This window comes from Pezoporus flaviventris, unplaced genomic scaffold (genome assembly GCF_033815535.1).
Source record: "Pezoporus flaviventris isolate CSIRO_AGI_PZ_B2104156 unplaced genomic scaffold, CSIRO_AGI_Pfla_v1 ptg000045l, whole genome shotgun sequence".
NCBI classification, from domain to species: domain Eukaryota; kingdom Metazoa; phylum Chordata; class Aves; order Psittaciformes; family Psittacidae; genus Pezoporus; species Pezoporus flaviventris.
Genome location: NW_026892593.1, coordinates 30,581,148 through 30,607,730, shown reverse-complemented (window position 1 = coordinate 30,607,730; position 26,583 = coordinate 30,581,148). Strand labels below are relative to the sequence as shown.

General features: G+C 39.7%; 1 protein-coding gene across 3 annotated transcripts in view; it reads right to left on the bottom strand.

Moving 5' to 3' along the window:
* The window catches only part of MON2 (MON2 homolog, regulator of endosome-to-Golgi trafficking), a 68,916-nt gene extending 47,771 nt beyond the window's left edge, over positions 1-21,145 (bottom strand). Inside the window, exons 1-4 of one of the 3 annotated variants that reach the window (XM_061467831.1) lie at positions 20,893-21,145; positions 6,019-6,082; positions 1,950-2,077; positions 1,007-1,138 (exon numbers count right to left, since the gene is read on the bottom strand). In XM_061467831.1, coding sequence (XP_061323815.1) covers positions 1,007-1,138; positions 1,950-2,077; positions 6,019-6,082; positions 20,893-21,003 — 435 coding nt within the window. In that variant the 5' untranslated portion in view covers positions 21,004-21,145. The remainder of the gene's footprint in view (positions 1-1,006; positions 1,139-1,949; positions 2,078-6,018; positions 6,083-20,892) is intronic. The other 2 variants (XM_061467829.1, XM_061467830.1) reach the window with 2 other exon arrangements.
* Between the last annotated feature and the right edge of the window lie 5,438 nt (positions 21,146-26,583).

Below are 26,583 nucleotides of genomic sequence, written 5' to 3'. Positions count from 1 at the left end.
AACAATATATTTTCATGTTTTAGCTAAGAGTCAAGACAGCTGATTGAGGAATTCTTTCCACCAGTTTGTCAAAAGGTTGCCTGAAAAAAAAATTGGTTTAATCATTTTAAATTTGAAGAACCAGAATAAGTTTTATTATCCTGGCCAAATACTCTTTACTAATCCTTTACAAAGATAATCTAGAACTGGTATTAACTGAAGATATTACGAAGTGCTAATAAAACTACAATTACCATACAGAAACACACAGTACTCAACCACATAAACCAAGGTGTATGAACATTAATGTCAAAAGGATATTTGGATTATAAGGTTAATCACAGAAAGGTCAGTCAACTTCAAAGGTAAAATGCCATTCCTCACCTACATTAAAATCACAATACTTTCACAACCATGTTGCCTCAACTGCTATTATTCCTCTCTAAAGTGCATATTTTCAATGTGTCATTGTGCCGGCAGTGACCTGAATATTGTTTTCCACTGGATTTCGTATTACCTCTACCGCATAGTTTAATACTTATTCTATAATGAATTCTGAAAATTAACATCTGTATGTATAGTGAAGCCTGTATTTCTTGTTCTTTTGTTCTTATTCCATGTTCTTGCACTTGCATGAACCTCAACCACACGTGGCCACAGCGCTACATGCTCTAAAGCACGCAAGATTCAGAATTTTCTTTTGCCACTTTTTCATGTAAATGACTTGTGGGCTCTGCTCAGATGGTATCCCCATGTTAGTCTGAAATTTTACAACACAACCTTACATCTCTGGACATAAAGAAAGAAAGGTATTATTATGGAGGAATTAAAAAACAAATTGAAAATGAAGCTAGAAGAAATCCTGTTTTCAGAGTATAGACACAAGACAACAGGGACACAACAGAATTAAGAAAGCCCCTCCTTTTCCATTATTTACAAATGCTTTATATGTAAAATTTATGGTTTTCCTCTTGGATATTGCATGTACTATACTATATGTACTTAGTTGTCACTAACAAATTCTTACCTTGGACAGTGCTTCATCATGGACAACTGTATTGGTTGTTAAAAGTACAAGAACTGTCTGGAGCAATTTAAGTTCTTCAAGACTGTTTTCCATCAGTTGCCAAAGCATATTAATAATGTTTCCTGCTGCAGCCTACAAAGAAATAATTTTTTGCCAACAATTAAGATGCTTACATACTGGTCTATCATGTGTACACATAAAAGGACAGCACTGTCATAAATGCATTTCATAACTGTACTTGCGTTTGTTTATACCATGGGACCACGCTGAGAACACAAAGCCGATTTCATTGTTACAAGCTTCCCAAGGTATTTTTAAAGAATTGACAGCAGATACCTCTTAGTGTGTATTTCAAATTAAAATGCAAAAGAAGCAGTACAAAGACTTTTTACTCCAAAAGGTGTTCATATTGAAGAAAAATCAGTGTAATTTTACATTATGCAAGCACAGTATTATTTTCACCAGCTTCTTAACACACTATATATGCAGTACCATAACATGTCATGACATTGACAGTTGCAGGAAATGTGCATCCATTTAATCTTATTTTTAAAATTAAAATGTAAAAAACACATAATACATAATGTTATCAAACAGAGGAAATTTTGTGAATACAACTTGCAGAATTATATTCATCACGGACATGTTCTGTTCCTGCAGTGTAAGAATGCAAACTAAATGAACTGGTCGGAATTTTCATTAATTTCCTTCTAGAGGTCACTAACATTTTATCACCTCTTTTTTAATTTTAATTTTCCTTTTTTTTTTTTATGGTCAAAAATGTTTTCTTTTAGATTTCAATTTTTTAAAAACAGATACAAGTGAAATATTTTGCAGACTACACTCATAATAATATAAACAGCCTCCTAAAAAAAGCATTCACCTTCAGTTTGAGTATTCTCACACTGCAATATTTATATATTTATACAAAGGCTGATCTTACCTCTGAAACAACTTCATGGGACATGAGCCTCTGTATGGCTGCTAGACACAGCTGAGTGATCTTTGGTTCCTTTGTTCCACAACCCATTAGAAAAGGCTGAACTACCTCTGAGCTGTTCTCTTTTAATGCTTTCAAAGAGAGATACAGAAGCAGTCAATGTTTAATACGTTGAAAAATACAATGCAAAATTTGTTAATCATACCTGCTAACCAAAAGCAATCTCCACTCTTGGAAATTCGGGATTTACTCCTGCAGACAGTCACTGAGCTGCCATATCTTACTTTCACAATTACCCTTAATCCCAAGCACCTTCTTCCTTACACACTCAATAACTTTCCAAATGCAGAACACCCACTTTGGTTAGTAAGAAAACGTAAGGTTCTGTCCATCCCAGAACTTTTTTCTGGCCTTCCAGTGGTGATGGGCCTCATGCTGGTAGCTGCCTTGTGCTCTGCTCCACCTCAGCACCAAATTCAAATTCAGTGTGGCACAGACATTCCGAGGCAAGGGCACAAAGGGGAATAGCAAAATGCCACCGATGAAACGGGAGGAGAAAGAGGCTGGACCATTTGTATCCTGGGTACATACACCTGGCTGTGAATTTTTCAACCAGTGTTTTAGTGAGAAAGAGCAGCTTCTTAAAATGAAGCTTTGTCAGGAGAAAACACAAGTACATAAGGGTTTTTTCCCCTTCTTTTTATTTTTAAGGAGGAAAATACTTGCCAATGAATACAACATTCCACAATTATTTAAAAAAGTTTTTCCCCATAAAAGTAATTCTGGAAATCTGAGATAAAGTTCATAAAATTTAAAAAATAGGAAAGTATATCTGAAAGATGACAGGAGAGCGCGAATCTGCCTGATGAGCACTTTTCTGTTTGCAGGCATGGTTGTTGATTCACGCAGCCTTTTAAGATTTTAGCTGCTCAACACCATTTCCAATAATAAAAATTTCCTCACAGTTTGAAGTTCAGCATGTCCTTAATCTGAAGGTCATACACTGTGGTTTAGTCTATGTGTAATGAGAAACGTGTTCATGAAAAAGTTTCACACATTTTTAGAGCACAGATCTTGCCACAAACAAACAAAAACCACATTCTTACGTAAAAATGTAAACATGATCTCTTTTTTCTGTTGAGCAATCTGAAGTGAAACATCAAGGTAAAAGCTACAGAAATACATTCTACTGGTATTTTACAACTTAAGCACTAACTAACATGACTAACAAGTTTCTGTGAAAAGAACAGGCTAGCATAAATTATAGATGCCAACTTTCCCTAAGGTAATAGCTCTTACAGGGTGATATTAACATATATATAGCCATAGTTTCAGCAGCACCTTTAGAGCCAGCATTGGCTCTACATCTGACAGAGGCTGACCTTGCACCAAACACCTAATCAAAACCAACTAAAATGTCAGCATAAATGTGAATGAATACACATTTAACAACCTGCATTGATTTCAAGATGTATTATTTCAATTTTCAAATTAAAAACAAAACATTGGCTACTTCATCAAAACCAGGTTTGTTTCCAATTAAGACATGTAATTTAGGCATCTAATTGTCAGCATCTACGTGTGAGCTAGATGTCTAAGCTGCCTGTATAGTCTATGAATATCTACAATACCTCGGCAAGAGAGATCGCTCTAACATGGGCACAAATGTTCTAAGAATGGCAAAAATGGCATGAGTTAATAAGACAAAGAAAAATTTAAACCTTTTACAGTATTTTTCTTATAATCTATTAAAAACAATCTCCCAACAAGTTCTATACAAGGATTTTTCCTCTATGAAGCTGAAAAATTAATCTTTTGTAGACCTGGTTTGGTACTGATCATTATACTAGCTTCAGTCTTAAATACACAGAAGTCTTCTTACATCCAGGTCTGCTTCCATTTTGTTACCAAAATTATGTAAATACATATTGGAAAAAAATCTATCATAATGAATCACATAAAAAAAAAAAGTTTGGGGATGTGAAATTTACTCCTTCATTCCATCAGCAAGATAATAATTCTGATTAAAAGAACTTCTAGAATGGAAGTATAATTTGCCTATCTCAGAGCCACATGAAAATAATTTCTCACATTTACCCCAGATGATACAAAGCACAGGCTAACTTCTCCTTTGAAATCACTCAAATCCTCATAAATAAATTATAAAGCATGTACAGACTGCTAAGAATGAAGACTTTGAAACTGCTCAGCTTAAATTTTCCAAGAGAAAGAAGTCAGATCAATGACCTCAGAGTTCTGCCAAGTTAAGCAGATCTCACCAGACACAATAAAGATTTTTAAGATTTTAGTGAAGACTTTAAGATTGAATCTGTGTCTCTAAAATTATAATCATTCACAGTGTAATGCTTCAGGAAAGTGTCAGGTCAACTTACTGAAACCGATGATATTGCTGTTCATCTATTTTAGTAAAACGGCAGTTCACATCAAAGTACAAAGAAAAAAACGTATCCTGATCAAAATACTTGCTGGATTACTAGAATGTCTAGTAGATAGTCTTAAATCATCTAGCAGTCAAAAATTATCTACTTCACTAGATTTCACAATTATAGTAGCCTTTTGCAGCTGTACTATTACTAAAGTATACACACTATTTTCCTCAAAAAAAAAGCCACTACAGATAGGAGACAAAAGAGATTTTGACATTAACATATCTACAAGATTAGGTTACAACTGATACCTCAAAAAATACAAGGGTCCATAAAGAATTAGGACTGTTTAATGGATTTATGTTTAAACTATGGAATGTTAGGATACTATGCAGGCAAAGTATATGTTCCCCTCTGTTCCACAGTTTCTCAATGGGAAAAACATTATTAGCCTATTGGCAAAGACTAACTAATCAAAATAACTTTCAGGATGTGCAGGTTTTCCAAATCTCGTAACAAAAAAACCTGCAGGTTTTTTGCTGAATGAAATAAATATGATCTACATTCTAGTTGAGAACTTCCAAAGGAAAAGTGCTTACAAAATCTGACCAACTAACAGAAAGCGTTCCCTCAAAAACACAACAGTAAAGACTGCCCAGAATCAACGACCCTTCACATCTCTTCACTTTGAAATGAAGATTTAAAATCAAATAATCTTGCAGGATTACAAACCAACTTCCTAAAATATAAAGCTCTTCACACAGTAATATGCCAAAGAATGTTGACAGCTTCGCAAATGGCTAACTAGAGGTTTCTCTTGTTCATTTGTGTATTTTGATATAGCTGACATTACCTGGCATAGTTTTCCCACTTATGTCAGCATTCATGACAGCAGTAAAAACAAAGAAAATAAACAAATAAAAAAGAGGCATTAAAATGAAATATTGAGGGTTGGGACTGCTACTTCAAATAATTCTAGAAAGTGCCTCCTTACCAGTATCTGATTTAAGCATCTTAAAAGAAGAAACACTTTTACATCTATTTCATTTAGACCTTTCCGTAGACACTCAAGTATTATATAGGACATTCAAATCTGGCCAAAGGCTTTACCAGCAATTGGCAAGAAGCCATCAATTTACAAGCTATTTAATAAAGCTACAGAAAGTCAGAGATAACAGTTTTAAGCACTTACAAAACAGCAACTCACAAGATATCTCCTGTCCCTCAAGGCAGTGGTACACCTTAAACTGAATGACCTTGTCTCAGATCAAGATGGATTTTTGCCTGCCAGGTACAAGTGTCCAATGGCTAGACACTCATACTAAACACACAGAGGAGGATCATACCCAGAACACCACACAGATCACTCAACAACAGCTGTGGTGAACACAGACAGTGAATAAAACATTGAGAATTTGGAGTATTTCATGCCATTTTTCTAAGTGGATGATTTGTACTGAAAATGGAGACCTTCCTCAGCATCAGGTCAGCACTAACATAAAATAGAAGTAGTATTAAAAAGTTCTCATGGTCCTGAATTTTTTGCTAGGTGCCCAGAAGTAAAGCATCACTGATACAGCCATACAAAAAGACATAAAGAATTAGGACATGTACACAAGGCATCTTTTTAACATTTTGATCTATAACCCAAGTTTATTTTTCCCATTGCATTTGCAAATAATTACCTGCCAAAATATCACTGTTACGTGCAGCTATTGTTTTCACTTTGATTATTCCTGATTCAGCAGCCTGGAAGAGAAGAAAATAAAAGCTTAGATGCTATTTCATAAATCAGTATCTGGAAAGAAATAAAAATACCAAAGAAAAACAAAACTTATGGTCTCAGAGGAAAAATGTTTGTGTAGTGTTTTAGGTAAGCAGAGCTAATGCAGAAGTAAAATCTTTGTAGCTTCTGGAATTTCACAGGAAAGGGTATATTCTGTGGTTCAGAATTTTTAGAAATCATGATTTTCACTGTAATACCCTCCAGTTCTATGAATACCAAGAAAAAACACTAGTTAACCAAAACCCTGCTACCCAGCCTCTGTCCAGTTTCAAACTGTGAAACAATTACCATGATGCATAATCTGTCACATTCATCAGGCTGGAATGCTGAAGAAACTTGAGAACATCAGTAATTATATCAATGTTTAATACTTAACACCTAACCAATGAAATCCAGTTAATAAACTGGATGTGGTACACACTATTATCACTGTTCTTCCAGTTGGGTAGCAGTATTTTCCATTTGAAAGCTAACACTTTCATTGACAATGAGTATCAGAATAAAACCCATTTTCCCATGGATTCTGTCTCCCAAATGCCATATACAAATTTTCCCAAGGCAGTACCATGAAGAAGCCTTCCCAACAATTCTCCCCATTCTTCTCAGCACACCGTATAATCCACACCAACAGATCTTCCCCTTTCCCCCTAGGTATGACCTTGCAGACCAACAGCATCCTCCTCTCCCTCATGCACACCTTTGGTGGGACCCAGGGCTGCAGAGAGGCAGGTCAAGGCACGTATGTGCCCAGACTGGCTGGAAGACAACCAGGGGCTGAGTATCCCATCAACAAGATCACATACCACTGTGAGGGAACAGCGGTTCTTCCTTCGGTTGTCCACAAATGCTTCCCAGCGTAAATCACTGAAGTCATGTTCTCTAATGGAATCAAGCCAAACTGAAAATATAACATTGAGGCTTTGCATTTCACAGTTATGATTTTTGACAAGTTTTGTGTGCAAAACACAAAAATAAACTGCAAATGGCACCTTGCCATTTTTAAATTCCATTAATACACTAAAAACCTCTGGAAACAACTAAAGAAATCATGTTCAATACACTGTGAACCAAAATAAATACAACATGTTTTCCCAACATAAGGTCACAAATTCCTGGAAAATACTGTTCTACCAAATTTGAAAGTACATTTCCCCTTTTATTTTTGCTTTGTATTTCTGCATACTTCCCACACTAAACATTTCCATTTTTCCTCTGATACTACTATTAAAAGAAGTGTGCCATCACTACGTAAAACAGATTAGAGAAGCAGGCAAATTGTGGCAGCAGAAATATGGAAGTGACAGCACATTAAGTTCTACCAAGTAGTATTACTCCCTCTTCACCAAAACACTACTCCAACAACATTTCCCAGAAAGTCAGGTTAAGATGACTGTATAAATTCATAACCAAATATCTTAATTTTAAGTTTATACATATATTTATCAAAATAATAACATTAGAAATGTAGAAGTGCAATTTTCAACTTTATTTTCCAAAACAACATAGAAACTGCCTTAAGATAATTTAACAGATTTGTGACATTCTGCAGAATTAAGCTTTGCTGAACATACTGTTTCTACTTTAAAAATATAGACAGAATAATATCCAGTGTTTGAATTAACATACATGCTCAATAAGCACAAACTGATATGCAAATATATCTTTCACATAATTAAAATGAGGCGTGCTAAATGCAGTTCTCATTTATTTTAATTACATTAAGTGTTAAAGTGTCCTAAGTTTTCAGTCAATCCCCATTCTTCACTTATAAACTGTCAGCTAATTAAGGGGGTTTGTCACAGCAAATTGTTCCTATTAATTAATAGGAAGGATTTGTCATAGTACAACTTCAGTTATCTTCAAACTAAACCTCATCACACCTACTGGCAATCCATTTCTCTCTTTCCAGGAGTGACAGACTCACTCCAGATCAAAGAAACATTCAGCCTCCCCACATGTGTGACATTTGCAAACACCGCACTCTACACAAGGAAGAAACAACAAAGTATTTCCAATGTAGTGTCTCCCAGTCAGTTGTTTCCATGCTAGCATTATATAAAATAGCATATATTGTTTAAAAACTAAGGTAAAACAAAACAACGGCTATTAGACTTATTACCACTTTGAATGTAACAGGGTTTCTCCACACTGGAAGTTCTGTGGTTACCTGCATTATGCTACGCTTTCCGTTTAGAATCCCAGTTCAAAAATGTTCACAGTTAAAAACTAGTTATGCTGTAAACACACTAAAAAAGAAAAAAAGACACAAACCAGAAAACGACCCTCCACTATATATGTAAAAATACCACATATTAACATTTAACAAAAGATTACCTCAGTTGATCACAAATAACCAATAGAAATAAAGGGGTATGAACAGTTATCTGGCTACTCTGGATACATCAATATAAAAGTGTATTTGGACAGCATCAACTTAACTTGGCAAGATGTCAGTAGATTTTAAGTTTACAAATTTATACCAATTACTATAGCACTCCCTAGGTCACTGCCCCGTTAGAAAAGGATCTTATAAACACACCAATCAAGGAGATGCCCATCATCATACTGTTTTTATGAGTACAAATATGATAATTTACTTTCACACAAATATAAAGCATTATGTTTTTAAAGCAGTTACCACATTAAAAATTAACATAACCAATTGCCCTTAGGACCCCAGTAAATAGTAGTCTAATGAGCAAGTCAGTATCTCTTTAATTTGAAAAAGAAGCAAGTACATGCAATTCCCATAACATAACAAAGCGCAGCATACCCGAAACCTTCAGTCAGTCAATTACATTTCCCATTCTATTACTTTAATAACTGTGAAATGACTGAAATAGAATGTCTCAAACATACACTTACTGAGTTTTGCTTCAGGTTTCTGCTGACGCAACTATAGCGGCCAGTCTGGGGAAGGGAAATATTAATGAAGAACAGAAACTGACTCTTGGTGATAGTACATATTCAAGTCAATCTCTTCCAGTACTTTGATTTGATTTTAATCAATCAATAGTCTCACTGCAAAATTCACCAGGACCCTCCAGCTCAAGAACTTGCCCCATCATCTTTCTACTTCCTTGGAACTTACCAAGTGTTAGCTGAGTACGTGGAAATCACCCTTCACAGAAACCAAAGTAAAACAAAAGGAGAATTTCTGTACAAAAAACCTCAAGACACACATAGTGCAGGGTGAAGTAGACTGAAAAGAAGGTGGTACATAATATCTACCTCCGGGCCTCAAAGTTTCTTCCTCAAAGTATATAGTCTGACAACAATATTCACAGCTCCCCAAGACCCTCACCCTAAAGCTACCTTACAGACAGGCTCTCTGCCTGAGACAGCTCAGGATGTGGAAATTCATAGAGACTTTTAAACCCAGCCTTAAGAGTTTGCCAGGTACAAAACTCCTTCCCCCTCACAGATTTCTCAGTCCTCAGTTCAAACAGGGAAGAACTTTAATCTTGTTGTCATTCCAAGTGCTGAACGCACCTTTCCATTTTTCTGATATCTTAATCCTTGTGTAGGGCCAAAACCACCAATCAAGGAACAGAAACAGGTAATTTCTACTCACGCACTCAGCAAGCAAAGATTTAACCCATCCTCAAGCAGAATCAACACTTTGCAACATCCAGGTAAACATTCAAGAGCTAGGTTTTTCCACATTATAGTCTGTGTGTACATATTTAAAGATCTAGAACTCATAAATATCATATGGAAATATTAGGATAAATGGAGTATGCAATTCTGCTAGCTACTGTTCAGGATGATGTAGATGCAAGCCATCCATATCAGCAGCAGAGTAGTAAGTACATCTGAAAGGCACCAGTTCCTCAAACCTGTCTTCCAGGGACACTGTAGAAGCTCACAAACCCACCAAAAGATACCACTATAGCTAATTCCATGAGCATAATGATGTTACCTGGCAGGCCAAGAACATCCACAAGGAATAATGGCATGGCATATGCTGGAACACATAAACCATGTAATTATTCAGTGGTTTACTTCTCACAGGTGAAGACATTGCAGACCTCTACTGCAATGCATATGGATGAGCAAGCAAGGTACCAGAAGGGTCAGGTGGGATGTAATCCAACAGCACATCAGTTGCTCCACAGTGATCCCTATGTATTTGCCCTTACTGTTGGATAAACGTGAAAAAGTTACCCCTCTTTCACTGAAAAATAACACCACAGTTAACAACTTTTCATGAGGGAACGATGACACAATTTCTAATCTCAAATCTCTCTTAACAGTGACCCTTTTCAGCAAGTGAGAAAACACAACCCTCTGTCTCTGCCATATGAGTGATTTTTTAGAAGTTTCCAAAAAGGGGATTCATAAAGGTTTTAAAAAGGGTCCACTTGCTGATCTTCAAAGAAGCTGGTATCTCACAATCAGGACCAGATGTAGCACCTCTTCTTTTTTAACCAAAAATTATATACACACATAAAGGTATTTAATGGAGCAACCAGCCATGTGCTAGTTTCTACCAAGGCTTGACCTAGTGTTAAACATGTTTTTGTATGAGGTCCTAAATGTGACAGTATTGTTACCAGAAGTTAGTAAAAAAAATAAATATTTCCATTGCTAGTGCTTTGAATGACCACTTGTGTTTTGATTGTATGTTCAGAGCAAATTGCTCTCTCCAGAGATATCAAAACTGTTGTATGGTTTGAAGCTTATACTACACGACCTTTTGACTTCTCCCTCATAAAAAGAAAAGCGTTCAGGAATGCTTTCAAGAACGATGGCCTGTGCTGGTATTTACAGTACATTGTTTGCCAACCTCTTACTAAGACTGAATGAAAGTATGTCATCTATGGTCACTTCCACATGTATTACTTAAAATAAAAAGAGCAATTTTTTCCTATTAATCGTTATCTGCCTATCTAGGGTCTTTAGATAAGAGATCCTCCTGTCCACAGTACAGTTTCACTTCACTGTTATTCTGGCTTGCTTTGCAAAAGCATGTTCTGGACCATTACTGTAGTACTAAACTATTATTTGGAAAAAACAAACTCACAAAATGCTCCACACTAAATCAACCTCATGAAAGCATTTGATTACAGCACATTTGTGTTAAAAAGCACCGTATTTGCCTTCTGTATTTTTGTCTTCCTCTCCAGGAGTACAATCCCATCTCAGACCCTTCTCTTTTATATATGCTCATTCTACCTGTAATTTAAACTGGTGAAAAGCCAGCTCTGATCTGACAGCAGTGTGCACTCACAGGGATTTATTATATTGAATGATTTAATGCATTCAGATTAGAGCTTGCTCGCATTCTACTGGCTTGGAGCAAAGCCTACCAGCAGTCTCTGGGAACAGGGCATGATCATCGTAAAGGCAGATACAGGCAGGAGGTACATGAACCAAGTACTTAAGTCAACTGGACACATACAAGCTCATGCACCCAAGGGCCAACATCACTGAAAGGACATGCTCTGTAAGAGTCACAGTAACTTGGGAAGGTTATTGATGGGTTACTGGGGAGAGGTAAAAGCCACCCATACCTCACGAGAGGGCAGGGAACTGCTTTTCAGGTCACTACAGGCCAGTCAGCTTCATGTCATTCTCTGGGAAGACTATGGAACAAATCCTCCTGGAAGCCATTTCTAGGCACATGCAGGACAAGAACATGACTAGGAACAGCCAATATGATTTAGCATGTGCTTCAAAGACCAACTGCATTCGCCAATAGGAGGATGGGTTGTGTGGGTAAGGAGAGAGCACTACATACTTTATACCTTTACTACAGCAATCTTTGACACCATTTCCCATTGTATCCTTATAACCTAATTGATGAGATATGGACAAGTGGGCAGAAAAGTGGCTCAAAGGATCATTACAAATAGTACGAAGTCCAGCCAGTAACCAGTTACTAGAAGTGCTCCCTGGGAATGGATTCTGGGGCTAATACCATTTAACATCTTTATTAGCAGCCTGGATAAAGGATTTGAGTCTGCAGACAAATACAAAATTCGTGGTACTGTTTAACATACATGGGGTAGGCTGTGCATTTACAGGAACCCAGATAGGCTGAGAAACAGCCTGGTATGAATCTCATGAAGTTCAGCAAAGGCCAATGCACAGTCCAGCCTCATGCACCAGTACAGGCTGGGGGCTGGTTTTGCAGCCAGCAAAGCAGCTTTGCAGAAAACGATCCACAGTCCTGGCAGACAGGACAAAAGTGGATTGTCTACCAGGCAGACAACAAAGTGGAACTAAGTGCCAGCAGTGAGCCTTTGCAACAAAGGTGGCCAAATGCATGCTGGACTGTATTAGCAAGAACACAGGCAGCGGGCCATGCAAAGGGAGTCCTTCCCTCTCTTGTGGGACTGCTGCTGGAGTAACATGTCCATAGTTAGCCTGCCCAGTGCAAGAAAGCCATTGACGTGTTGGGGCAAGTCCAGGGGAGGTCCACCAAGACAGCTGTTGCATGGACTACAATAGATAAGGAGATGCTGTAAGAGCTGCACTTGTTCAGCTGGAAGAAGACAAGATAAAAGGCTTGTTAAAGTCCACAGCTTCCTACAAGGAGGCAGCAGTGAACACAAAGTAGTTTACAATGTTCAGGTGTGTGCTCCATCCTGGATGTATGTACAAGTAGAGGAAGATAAGGGTAACAGGTTAAAACTTAAACAGGGGAAGTTTAGATTAGATATTAAGGAAGAAGTTCTTTACTGTGAGGGTGGTGGAATGGGTTGCCCAAGGAAGTTGTGAATGCTTCGTGCCTGGCAGTGTTCAAGGCCAGGTTGGACAGAGCCTTGGGTGACATGGTTTAGTGCAAGGTGTCCCTGCCCATGGCAAGGAGGTTGGAACTTGATGACCTTGAGGTCCTTTCCAACCCTAACTATTCTATGATTCTATGAAAGCAGGGAACACTGAAAGCAATAATGCTCCTTTTAAATCACCTCATGTTCTACAATTCCTGCACAAGTTTCTCACTCTGATTTTTCTCTCACAGAATCTTAGCAATAATGGTAAAATAGTATTAATTTTCCTATAAATTGAAAATCGTATTTTGGTAAACCACTTTAACACAAAACTTTACATAAAACCAGCTCGTTTTCCAATTTTCAGGGGAAGAAAAACCAAAAGTGTGATTGAGGTGAATTGTCAAACAGCATGATTAACTTTTTAAAAAATTAATACATTGTTTGCATCACATTTATTTAGCATATAAAGACAAGAAATGCAAGCAGTCAGTCTCTATTCACATATGAAGTAGTTTCTTCAGCTGTTCCCACTTTACCTGAGACAGAAGTAAAATTGCTCTGGTTTATTCTACATCATGATGTATTTGTGCTCAATGAAGGAAACAGAGTACATTTCTGATCCTAACAACAGGCACTACAACACTTCTTGCTAGACTTGACTCTACTCCAGCATGGTGCCATTCTTAATTACCAGAGCTCCAAAGCTTTGAGAGAAAAATAAAAGCATTAACTATTACACATTTTCTCCACCAATTCAAGATTTATGATATTGCAGGTTTTGTTTGTTGTTTTTTAAAAACACATAACCTTGCTCATTTCCAGCTTTAGTGCATATAATATAGTTACCCTCATATTAAAAACACTTTCACTTGACAGGAGTGACTATTCCTCTGGTCCATTAATCTTCTGAAATTGTCAGTTTGCAATATCAGCAGCCAATTCAGAATCCTGAAGGTTAATCGTCAGTAATACCAGGAGAGGTGGCAGTGGCATATAAACTGCTCCAAGAGCTGTTGCCTCTGGAGGTACCTCACTTGACATGAATGTGGAGATACAGATAATGAAAAACCAATATTTAATATCAGGAGTTTTCATTTTACAATCAAAATATTACATATCAGCTGGAAAAACCATCACATATAATCAAGAGAACAAATCAGAATGAATAAAACAACTCATTACTGAACAGCCCCGATGCAGACAGAAAGACAAGAAAGCCAACCAAGACTTGATAGAGAAGAAACACAGTCAATTAGCAACAAACTTAAGTTATATTTCTCTCTTCCAGTCAGACAGAACCAGGGTGTACCCTGTAGTTTGTACTATATTATATATAATGCATTTGCATTTATATAGTTTGCCAGGCACCTGGTAAAAAGAAATAACAGTCGACACTAGGCACTAGTTGGGAACTGGAGTAATCAAGAATTTCTAACTTCTGCTGCAAGTTTCCTGTATAATCTTCAGGAAGTTATAGGAGGCAGATGGAGATTAAATCAGAGACTAAGACGCACCAATTTAAATATGAACACTCCTATTACAATGGCAATTTAGTCTCTTGCTGAATGCTCCTTAATTCTTAAAGCCTCTCCTTAAGCTAACTCAGCTGACCCGCTAGTAGGGGCTCAGTACAGAGGTCTAAGCTTAGGCCCCTGTAAGCCAAGGCAACTACATGCAGACAGCAGAAGACCCATGCTTTTCTGGACCAGCTGCTGGAAGCCAAGGAAGAATTTATCTCAAGTGGCAAGAACACCTAATGTGTAGGTGACAGAGTGAATCAATCCCCTGGCTACAAGACCTCTGGAACAGCTATTCGGCTCTACTGACAATATTTCCATAACAAACTGAGCCTGCACGATCAATGAAGGGAGCTTAAAGACACTCTAAGCTGGGCACGTAAATACTGCACTGAAGGCCAACTTGAAAACTTTACAGAGACTAACATACAGAAAATTTTAGTCAATTTTTTTCATTCATTAAATTGCAAGGTGTTACACAATGGAGAAAACAGTCTGTGTGCACAATGTGAGTAATTTTTTAATACATGACATTTCTTATCAAAGACTAAAATGATGATATGAAAGCCAGGATTTATAATAAATCTTTGAGCACATTGGACTAGGTGAAGGTCCCCATGAAACGTAACAGCAGACTTTTAAAAACGTAATTTTGAAAAAATACTACCGTACACAGATCAATATAGAATAAAAACCACTGTAAAATGAATGGATTCCAAGCACGAAGCTAGCAGACACAGCAACTGGTAAAGTTCAGGAAATAAGACACTGTAGGAAATATTAGGGATCACTTGTTTCAAATTACTGGTTCAGCTACAGGCTGGCAACTAAAGAACGCTACAGAATAATCTCCAGTCACATGCACAAAACAGATGCTTGAGTGCAAGCTGCCTAATCAGGACAAAATATATTTTACAGAGCAGTTTCTCTATTTCAAAAGACCTTTAAAATATTAGTGAATACCCATTAAAGCAAACAAAAAGCTCTACAGTATTTGCACCCTTCTGAACTAATGCTGTGAAAACCTGAAAATTAACCGACCTGAGAAGATCAGTCAAGGTTAGGTTCCCCATATTATCATAGAATCAGAATTATTTAACATATTTTATTCAAAAATAAAGCAGGATACCCAAAAACCTGGTTACTCCTAGAGAAAACTGAGTATCTACAAAGGTTTGTTCTTTGCCAGATCCATCTGGCTCATCTTTTTACCACAGGAGTAGCCTAAATGCATAGCTCTCAGAAACCACTCAGTGTTAGTAACACATCAAGTGACTCAAATGCCAAAATCACAAGGCATGTTATTTTTGTCCTTAGCCTCATCCAGTTTGTGTACTGCACAATATTCAACAGATTTTCTGAAATATTATTACTGTTACAGAACAAACAGCTAATAGTCACACTTTAACTGTTCCTTACAGTTGCATTAGGAATCCTAATGATTGACATTACAAACCAAATTACCGGATATGTATCTTTCTAACATATGCTTAAATTCTGCAATATTCTCATATTTAGTTTCATAGAACTACCCACTAACATCAGAGACGTGCCCTAAAAGCACAAGCTTCCAAACTAATATCTGGCATTAGCCCTAAGATATGTTCAGGATCAGTATATTATTCCAAAACGAGAATGATTTAACTCAGGGCATGAAACTGATGTATGTCACTCAGTGCAGACAGGCATGAACTCCAAAGGAAGAGATGTATAAAAAACCCCTGTGTTCACAGAATGCAACAGATAGCCTGTCAGAAAGGGCAAATCCCATCTCTTGGCTCAACTAGTTCATATCAATTCTATTGTAATTAAATAATTTCAAGTTCGCTTTATCCAGAAGTCACTCAAATCTGTATTCTTTTAACTTTTTTTTTCTTTTTAATTTTGTATGGCTACTTGCTGCAAGTAAAGTTACTTATAAAAGAAGGAAAATATAATTGCAAAATTGGATTCTATTACTTTTTCCTAGATACAGCAACTTAATTTACAATAGTTTCAAAAATGTCTGTATGCTGAAGGCATACACAACCCCATAAAGCGTTAAACAAAAGCAACATGCTGCTGTTTCAAACAAAGACCTGGAAAAGAAACAGCAAAGAGGCTATCAAAAGCCATCTTCCAAGAGTCTGCTGAAAGCACTGACCAGAGTATTCACAGCTAAACTTGTGCTGCCCTTCCAGGTTGAGGGAAGTTGAACACTACTCCTTTTCCAGCCCTACTATTCCAAATCACCGCAGCAGCAACATCCTAAAACACACAGACACCTGCAATCCACTACACAACTGCGAAGCAGAGGGCATGTCCTGTCCTGCGAAGGGTATAAGCCAGGCCAAGCTGACCCTGTCATGGAAGGATAAGGTCCTTGCCCGCCCAACCCCGCCTGCCCTCTGACCCTCTCCTACCAACACAAGCATGCCTGTTACCTCTGCAGGAAGCTGGGTAGCAGTTAATTCTTTTTTATGTGTTTTGGTTGGTTTGTTGTTTTGTTTTTTCTTTCTCTTTTTTTAAAACACATTTTGGTTTTACTGCTATTTAAAAGTCAAGAAAAATAACCTGAGTCAACACAGAGACTACAAGCCTGAGACTGTTGGATTGGACCTGTGTAAACAAGGAGTTACACACAATGGGAATTCGGGCCGAGAAGAACTTTTTGGGCATACTTACTTTCCCTCTAACTCCATTATTTCTACTAATTATAAATATTTCCTTTCTGTATTTCTAAGCCTTCTTATGCACTGAATCTAGCCAAATCAGATGCAACTTACAGAGCAGTATTTTCATTCAGTAATAAGAAACATCAGGTAACCTATTTAGCATAATGAACTATTTTCAGGTTTGTAGTAAAACGAAATTCTTACTCCAGTTCACTAAAGAGAGCAGCACTAGCACGCCCAGCATAGAATACTGGAAGTCCAGTCACTAGCTGATTAAAATAGTTTATAAAGCTCTATGTGGGTGCCATGCAATTCAGTCCAGAGTTAGAAGCATCGCAGTGCTCTCTAGTACAAAGCAAATCTTAAAGCTGATAGCATTAAAAAAGAAAAAATAAAGACGATGTAGTATAGTTTACTAGGAGAAATGCCAGACTGTTTAAGATAACACGAGCATGGCTGATGCCTATACCAGACTGCTTCATCATCTGTAATTTCAAGCTCCAAAAGATACTGTTTAATTTACACTTGCCCTGAGAGCTTCCATCACATTTTCTAACTGGAAAATAGAAATATATTGTGAAGATACACTTTTCAGCATTGTTATTATATATACATCTCCCAACATAAACAGTTTTGGCATATCACAGACTAATCACCCCTTGATCATAGCACAGAGCTTTCATGCTCAGTATACTTCTGTATTCGGTGCTGATCTGAGGAAGTATCGAACAGACAATACACCTAGCAACAGACAGACATGGGTCTGAAGTTTAATGCTAACTGGTATGCCCCACACTGTTAAGAAAAACAAACCTATCATGTTAGTTAATCCCCAAACATTGTCAGCAACACAATTTCAAACCCACAGATTCTTTCTACAGCTCCCATTCTTCACTTATTAAGTGATACCACCTAGGAAAACCCTACTTGGGTATTACTGCTACACAGAGCAAAGACAAGCAGTGGACTGCTTTGGACCCAACAGTACATTCTGTTATTCCTTAGTTAAATGCTCTAACTAAGGGGAAGGAAGTTTGCCACATAATTGTGTCATAAGCTTAACACTGGGAGAAACTGAGTAATTTCAGTGTTTCTGAACAGATTATCAAAAAGTCAGCAAAAATCTCAGAATCCACTGCTGTGACTAGACTTACAAATAAATGATTTCCACATAAATGTCACCTACTAAGAAAGCTTTGCAGACTCAGAAGTAAAAAAAATAGAAAAATATGAGATGAAAGTGCTTAACACACCAAAGGATTCCAAGTTCCATTTCCAGTAAGAGTTTAAGATCTTACTTCCAGCTTTTAACTGAGGTCCCACAGTCTGCAGGACCCCACAGATGGGGTAAACTCATTTTGCAAATTTTAACAGTATTAACATTATAAAAATAATTTAAAAAAACAACAAAACCAAAAGACAAATCATTTTAGAAATGGCTGATGATGAATAGCTGTGAGCAAAATTTTATATTACATCAGAAATTTGCAATATTATTAGGAGTAGTTTACCTTCATACAGTACCCATCAAATCTAATAATTACAATCTAACAACCTACGATACAGCTCCTAATTTTGGCCTAGGAGTTTTTCAATACCTCTATCACACTACGATAAATTTATTAAGTGACACGGAAGCATACACCTCAGCTGCAAAATAACCCTGTAAGTTACAATGCATGTGGTAGTGATGAGGACAATCTAGTTTTACACTGTAAGCACAACAGTGAGATTACAAGTACCAGGAATTTGTTTTAAGAAGCCTGTGTTAAGACATGGTTTAAAGAGCTGGTGCTGTTCCAAATCAGTAAGAAGAACATGCCATTCCTTTGATCACTCTAGCCAAATCTAATCACGATCAGGCCAAATGCATGCGATTAAAATACCTATTTAGCAATTGAGATCTGACTGAAAAGGGCAGCAGTTTCCTTTGAAACTAGAACAACAAAAAATGGCTTCCAGAAGTGAGGAAGCAAGATCGTTTCTGCTGGCTGTATCACATATTCTACTGTAGGACTGCTCTCACCTCGGACCTCTCTTACAAAGACCACAACTCGCAGCAGCCCATGCAAACTGCAGGCAACTGTGGAAAACTGCGTTAAGCTTTGTGGAAGCTATGCAAATTGCTGTTGTGATGTAAAAGGGAATGACGCAAAAGTTGTACTTACACAAGAATACGACAAACATGCTGAACAAGTATCAAGAACTGCACACACGGTAGTTACTCTAAGCTTCAGCGTGGCAAGCTTAATGAAACATTACTCAAAATACCGGCTTAAAGATTACACTGTCCACCTCCTTTGTAGATAGCTGTTGAAGAAAGTAAACATTAACACAGAGACCAAACAACTTACTCAGAGTCTCATCGTAATACAGAGGAGAAAGTGGAAGCACCACCCTCGCCTTCCTCCAAAACACACACAGAGATTTCTGTTCCACTGACCACAACTTTTTCTTATTTACATGTTACTACCCTCAATTTCTCAGGGCTGATCACAACCTGCTCTTGTTTTTCTGTGACCACACGCATTTCTCAAACACTCTGGCATTCCTCAACAACCAACAATGGTATACACCATGCTCTGCTACAGAGTGTCACTTTATGCCTTTCAAAACAAGCACAATCATTAGCTACAATTAATCTGTTCAAGTGCATACTGCTTCACACAACATTGAATATGCTACTATAAGTTGGAACTAAAGTCACATTACATATGCAATTCCTTTCTCCCAAACTGACAAAGTCTTCACCACGTTTTCCAAGGCCCCCTTCTAGTTCTGCAGCTTAATCCGAGCTGATATATTCGTATTTTCCTTCCACTATTGCATAAAAAAGCCACATTTTTTAAAACGGAAAGTGGCAGACTACTGATAATGCAAGTTAAACTGACTGTGTAAGCACGTCAGAGAAACACACGGTTAAAATGGCTATTTTCAATTAGAGAGAAAAACTGACTGCCCTCCAATTAAGGTAATCCTGCTCATCAAGATCACTGAATTCTCAAGCTGCACACAGAGTAAAACTGAGCTTTGAAAAAGAAAACATACAACCCTACTGGCGTTAAGTTTATTAATGGATTTTTCTTAAAGGGAGAATAAAGTAACCTAAACTCCTGTGCTTGCCAAGCTTCCTCAGTTGTCACCATACCCCTGGAAAGCCACATAACCCCAAAGCCACGGGGTCCGCTACCGATCGCCTGCGATACACAGAGCTAATCCCAGCAGGCACAGATGTGCAACAGTGAAAAACAGGGCTCGCCGAGCCGGGAGTCACACTTCACATAGCGGGTGCCTTCGTTACACGGGTCAGAGGCAGACCTGGCGGCGCCCTGAGAAGCCCGCGGCTTCCCCCCCCCGGAGGGGCTGCCCCTCCTCGGCCACCGACAGCCACCACATCCGCGCTGCCCATCGGGCACCCTCAGGCTGCCGGCCCGCCGGGGCGCCCAGACCTTCGGCACCAAGCCCGCCGCTGGGGAGTTCCGTGAAGCGGTGCCGAGCCGGCAGAGCCAAACTTTGCCTCTTCTCCCGGGAGAGCGCTGGGGCCGAAGCGGAGCTGTTCCTACCTTGCCCCTGTCAACAGATGCTCTGTCTCCCCAGCCCCACTCCGCGGGGTAAACTAGCCAGGCCCGAGGCCCCTACCTCGGTAACGCATTAGAGCCAACAACCCCCCAGACAGACACGACGAGAGAAACCACGTCTGAGCAGAGATAGCGCTCGGCAGCCCGCGGCCATGGAGGACGGACCTCCCCGCGAACAGCGCCGGGCGGAGGGCGCGGGGGCTCGGGCACGCTGGCAGCCTCCGCTCCGGCCGGGCTCCGCGGAGAGTGAGGCCCCCCCAAAGCACCGCCGCCGCCGCCGCTCCCCCAAGCCCGGCCCTCACCTCCTTGACGGGGGGGAATTTTTTCCGGCACTCCAGACTGAGGCCCCGCAGGTCTCCCTGCATGTTTTCCAGCAGCTTCTTCACGGCTCCGGGGCTGCTGGTCCCGGACATGGCGCCACCGGGCCGGCCCCGGGCCGGGCGCAGCTCCGAGGGGACAGGGGCAGCGCTCCCCGCTCCACAGCCCCAGCCGACACGTCTGCGCCCGACACCGGAACCCCTTAGCCAAGGTTCCGGCCCCTTCCCCTGCCCCGCGCCACCGCCGCCGCGGCCCCCCCGCTCCCACAATGCCGCGCGTCAGGCAGCTTCCGCACACACTGACCGGGGGCGGAGAGAGTGGTGGCTGCGGCTCCGGGCTCCGGGCTCCGGGCTCCGGGCTCCGGGTCCGGGTCCGGGTCCGGGTCCGGGTCCGGGTCCGGGTCCGGCCTGCTGGGCCGCAGATGGGAGCGGCGCCTGTTCCCCGCTGTGCCACTGACAGCGTCCTGGGCCGGCGGGAAGGGGCAGGGGGGGGTGTACGGGACCGGTCAGTGCCTTTGGGAGGGGACTGGACGGGCCGGGCCGTAGCGAACCGAACCGAACTGAACTGAACTGAACTGAACTGCAGCGGTGGAGAGTGGGGATGAAGGCTCTCGGCCTCGCTGCCACTCATCTGCGGCTGTGGGAGGCCGCTCCCGCCGAGTGTGGCTCCCGGGGGAGGTCGGCGCTGGGCACGGCAGACAGCTAGGAACTCCTTGGGAATGGTGAAGTTCTTGCTTCGTGCTTTTCGCAGGCTGTGTCCCTCAAACAAGGAACTAAGATTTCAGCCCTGTGTTAAGTAAAATTGAACCCATGATTCTGTAACATTATTATGCTTTCACAGAATCATAGAATGGTTGGGATTGGAATAGACTTCTGGGGATCATCTAGTCCAACCCCCCTGCCAAGGCAGGGCCACCGAGAGCAGGTTACACAGGAACATGTCCTGGCAGGTTTTGAATGTCTCCAGCGGGAGACTCCACAACCCCTTGGGCAGCCTGTTCCAGTGCCCTGTCACCCTCAATGTAAAGAAGTTCTTCCTCATGCTTAAGTTGGACAAAGCCTTGGGTGAGATGGTTTAGTGTGAGGTGTCGTGCCCATGGCAAGGGGATTGGAACTAGATGATCATAAGGTCCTTTCCAACCCTGACTATTCTATGATTCTATCTATGTGCTTAACCAATAGGCATTTTCCTGAGGATTTTCCTAAGCACTTCCATTCTGGGCTTCAGTCCTGAGGGCAATGCACAAACGAGTCCCAACACCTTTCCAAGAAACAGATAATTTGCTAGGAGAGTGAGTCAATTAATTATTGACTATGCATAGGTATTTCTTAGGTAGTATTTCTTAATGATTTACTTCCCTCTTGTTGTTTGGACTTTTCCACCTACGTACAGTACATGTTGAGCTATGGGCATAGATGGGTACTCCTGGAATCTGCTTGTCTGCCTAAACTCAAGCAATTTGTGACATGAAGGTCAGTAAGCTGTTCCGTAACGCTGCCTTTCTTATGAAAAGGGAGCAGGTATTTTGGGTGGAATTTGGCTGAATGTGACATCTTGAGTTAAAGCATCCCACTGACATTATTATCTCTGTAATCAAAATGAGAAAGATGAGGAAAGCTGTCATATGGCTACATTTCCCTCTTAGCAATGGTGAGACAAGTAATAATAATTGAGATTGATCACATTCTAAAGAAGCAAATTAGTATATATTAGATACATATTAGTAAGTATGTGCTTACTAATTTCCTGCAAATTTTACTGTTTCCTTTAACCAGATAAGACTACTGTAAGCATTCAGTTTGGATGGGAGGGCCACTCTTACATTGTGAGTGCCTGATAACTTATGTGAAAGACAGATGATGTTTTCTTTAATCAGTTTATCATACATGTCTTTTCAACTACCAGCTTTGACACTTAGTCTGCTCAGCATTGCCAGCCAAATACAGTGGGATTGCTCCTGGTTTTGGAAATGAATGATAGGAGTGGTTGCAGGATTGAAAACTCCTTTAGATCTGCTGACTATAAAAGTTGAGAACCATAGAAGTGCCTGTATTTCAGGCACTTCTCTTAAACACAAGATAATCTTTCTCGCTGTTTTGATGTACACCTTTTGTAAATGCAGAACATTTATTAGTTAAACTAAACTAGAGCATTTAAAGTATTTAAACTACTAAGCCAGGATCCTTGAAAGTGACCCTAATTTTATTGTGAACATGTTCAAGTTGCTTTTGAGTTAGAGCAGCATATATGGGCATGTCTGAGGGCACGGTTTTGACTAGCAAGCTGAAAATGCTAGTTAGCTGTTAAGCTAACTTTGTATTGTGCTGCCATTATTATATTCTTGTTTACTTTGTTATTAAATTATATGTAATTTTGTGATGGGCAGTGGGTGATTGAAGTCATTCCCTGTACCTTTATGACCCTAATTACCAACAAAAATGCTCAGGAGACCTATTGTGTTTCATTAAATTACCTCTTGGAACCAGTGTTCATGTTCATTCCAAATGATGTGCATCAGTCCTTCTGATTCAATTAAAGAAGGGATAGCACTTGGCTGTATTAATTTTAGGTGTTTAGTCCTAGTTGCTCTGAATATGAGAACAGGGTTATGTTGCCACATTATGCAGAGGCAAAGCTGTCAGATTTCACTGTGGAAATGAATTGTTTTGTGCTGATGGGACAAAGGGAGGCTTTTCCTCCGAGTTCACTTCGCTAACGCTCCTGTATGTTTTTGTAACTGATATGAATCTATACATAGTAGTAAACAAACTTCAGCATATGAAATGCCATCAATTGTGTGGTCAAGTAAAGGTGTTTGCAGACTCTTTGTTGGTTTTTTGTACTGGGAAGTTGAGTCATGATAGAGAAAATGTTGTTCCACAGTAGATGGAACATAGATTTTGGTATCAAAAGGCAAAGCTAAATTTCAGATTAAAAGAACGTGAGAGATGGATTAATACCAGATGCTTCCTGTAGTCCTTTATGAAAACCTATGCATTATATTGGACTGTGTAAGCACAAAGAAACCCTGCACACATACTTTACAATGTGAACACTTCAAAAGCTCCTTATATTATGGACAAGAAATGGGGCAAGAGAGTATTTTTGTTGTGGCCATAAACAGGTTAAAAGCAGAAGTAATAACCTTCCCTTTAGTACCTGGTGTGTTGGTTTGGGTTTTTTTAATGGAGTAAAAATGAAGCCCTTGTTACTTTAGGATGTGGGTGTATGAAGAAGTTAGATCTACCAGCAGATTGAAAACTACTTTATTTTCCAGCATGAACTCCTTGTGAATTCAGCCTGTGTTCCTTCCTGCATGTATGTGAGCATATATTTACATGTTAGTACATATTTTGTTTGTATGTTTGCAGTTAATACACATTTTATGCTTAGTCAACTAAAAAAAGCAACCCCAGCTACTGTCTGTCTGTGAATCATCCTCTTTGTCATTAGCAAACTATCTGTAATTATGTCACATTATCTTTAATATAACTGGCAAAAATGTTAAGTATCAATGGCCAAAATGTCAGACCTATGATGTGTTGGATACTCGGCAATGATTCCTTATTGAGTCACAGTACGATCACTTCTATACACAAATCTCTTAACCAGAGCCTTAGGTGCTTCCATGACTCCGGTGTAACCAGCCAGCAAAGCTGTTTTTTTCCAATTCTCCCTGCTTGGATCTTGTCCAGACGGATTCTCAAAGCAGTGGTTTGTTTTGGGGTTTGTTTGGGTGTTGTTTTGCATTGCCCGTTCGAGTACTGGTAATTGAATCAGCTGAACCTGTTAACATCTTTTCTGAGAAAGAACTGCTGTCCACTGCTTGAATTAATTTATCACTGCCTTAGAGCTAGCAGTGTAATAACAGACAGATACATGATATTCACAACATCTCAGCAGCTCCCTTACCCTTCATACTCACAACTGAGCATGAGTCAGGACAGATTAAATAACTTTTCCAGCTCACAGGGGGAGGTATGCGTCTGGCCTGGGGAACAAACCTTACTCTGTGCATTAAACTGAATCCGTCTTTCATTCCCCTTCACAATAAATAGTATTTATTAGATAATGGGATGATTATCCATTCAGGCAGCACCTGTGATTTTTCCTGGCATGGTATGTAACACAGTCCACTCATGAGAGTTTCCTTTTATGCCCAACATAGAAAATAGAGAAACCATGATGGATATTTGACAGTTGTTTACGTTGAAAAACCCCATGCTGCCCATCTTAACAGTGAGCACAGTGTGAGGTCATGCTCAATGGCATAGATGAGTGGAAGTGAAATAAATGTTATTGGATGGAGAGCTCTTGCAGTGGACAGTGGATTCATCTGCACTCTCCGGAGAGGTCTTTTCCCAAGACTCTCATTTTAGGTGCAGGATGCGTAATGTAAAAGTACCTGTCAGGAATGCCAGAAGTACACATTGTGCTGCAGTCTGTTTATTTTGCTGCTCTCTCATCTATTTGCCAAAACCTTCCCTATGTCTTTTTAATATTTTCCTTTTTATCTCTTCTTCAGCTTGTATGTAAATTATGGAAATATTTCCAGACACCTGGTAACCTGCAATCAACCTACTGATCACCAAGCAACGCCAGGGAGGAGAAGGGTGTTCCTCTGTGTGAAAATACGTTTTGGCTGCTGCAGCAGAGAGGAGAAGCCACTGTATGCTTTCTTTAAGCTCTGGTGAATCCTTCAAGATAATGGTTCCAGACTGCAGCCCTGAGGCTGCAGAGTGATCGCATTATTGCAGGAGAGTTTCCATCTACTGGATGCGTGGTCCTTTGCATTAGGGGTGGCCTCTGTCTACACAGCAAGTATTGCAGTCATGGCTATAAAATGAAGAAAATAATTAGAAAAATAGGTACATTTGCTATACTCACACAGGTAGCGTGGAGCCCAGTGCATTACATGGATATTCTTTTCTCACACTGCCACTGCTGCACTGCTGGCATGACCAATCTAATTTGTAGCTAACTCACACGAGCCGAAGAAAGACTTAATACAGCCATGTACATCAGAGAGCCTCCAGCACAGCTGTTCCCAAAGATAACTGAAGTGTGACCACAGCTTTATTTTACGGGCAGTTCTTTCCATAAACCATAAGGAGTAGCGATTTCTTATGGAAGAGATCCTTGTGAAGAACTGTTTGATATAGAGGCCTTGGTTTACCTTATGTATTGTGCTTATCTTTTTTGCTTTATGAAGGATTGGTTCAGAGTACTTTGCGCTTGGTGTAAATATTTGTATGGCTGCATGTGTGGCTGTGTTCATAAGCAGCAGTCTGAAGGATGTTTTGTTACTGAGGCTGAGTCAAAACAGGTAAACAGAATGAGCATGCTTCTCAGGGAATTTGGAACACAGCCAAAGAAATCCAGCTGTAAAGAGCCAAGTGCTTTCCTTTGTAGTAAAATTACTATACAGATCATCTCCACATGTGAATATGTATTCTCAGTAAAGCAGGGCTATACCACGGCATGTGTCTATGTTCTGGGTCGTGTGCAAGAAAGTATGTCATAGAATCATAGAATAGTTAGGGTTGGAAAGGACCTTAAGATCATCTAGTTCCAACCCCCCTGCCGTGGAACTAAATCATATCACCCAAGGCCTCATCCAACCTGGTCTTGAACACTGCCAGGGATGGAGCATTCACAACCTCTCTGTGCAACCC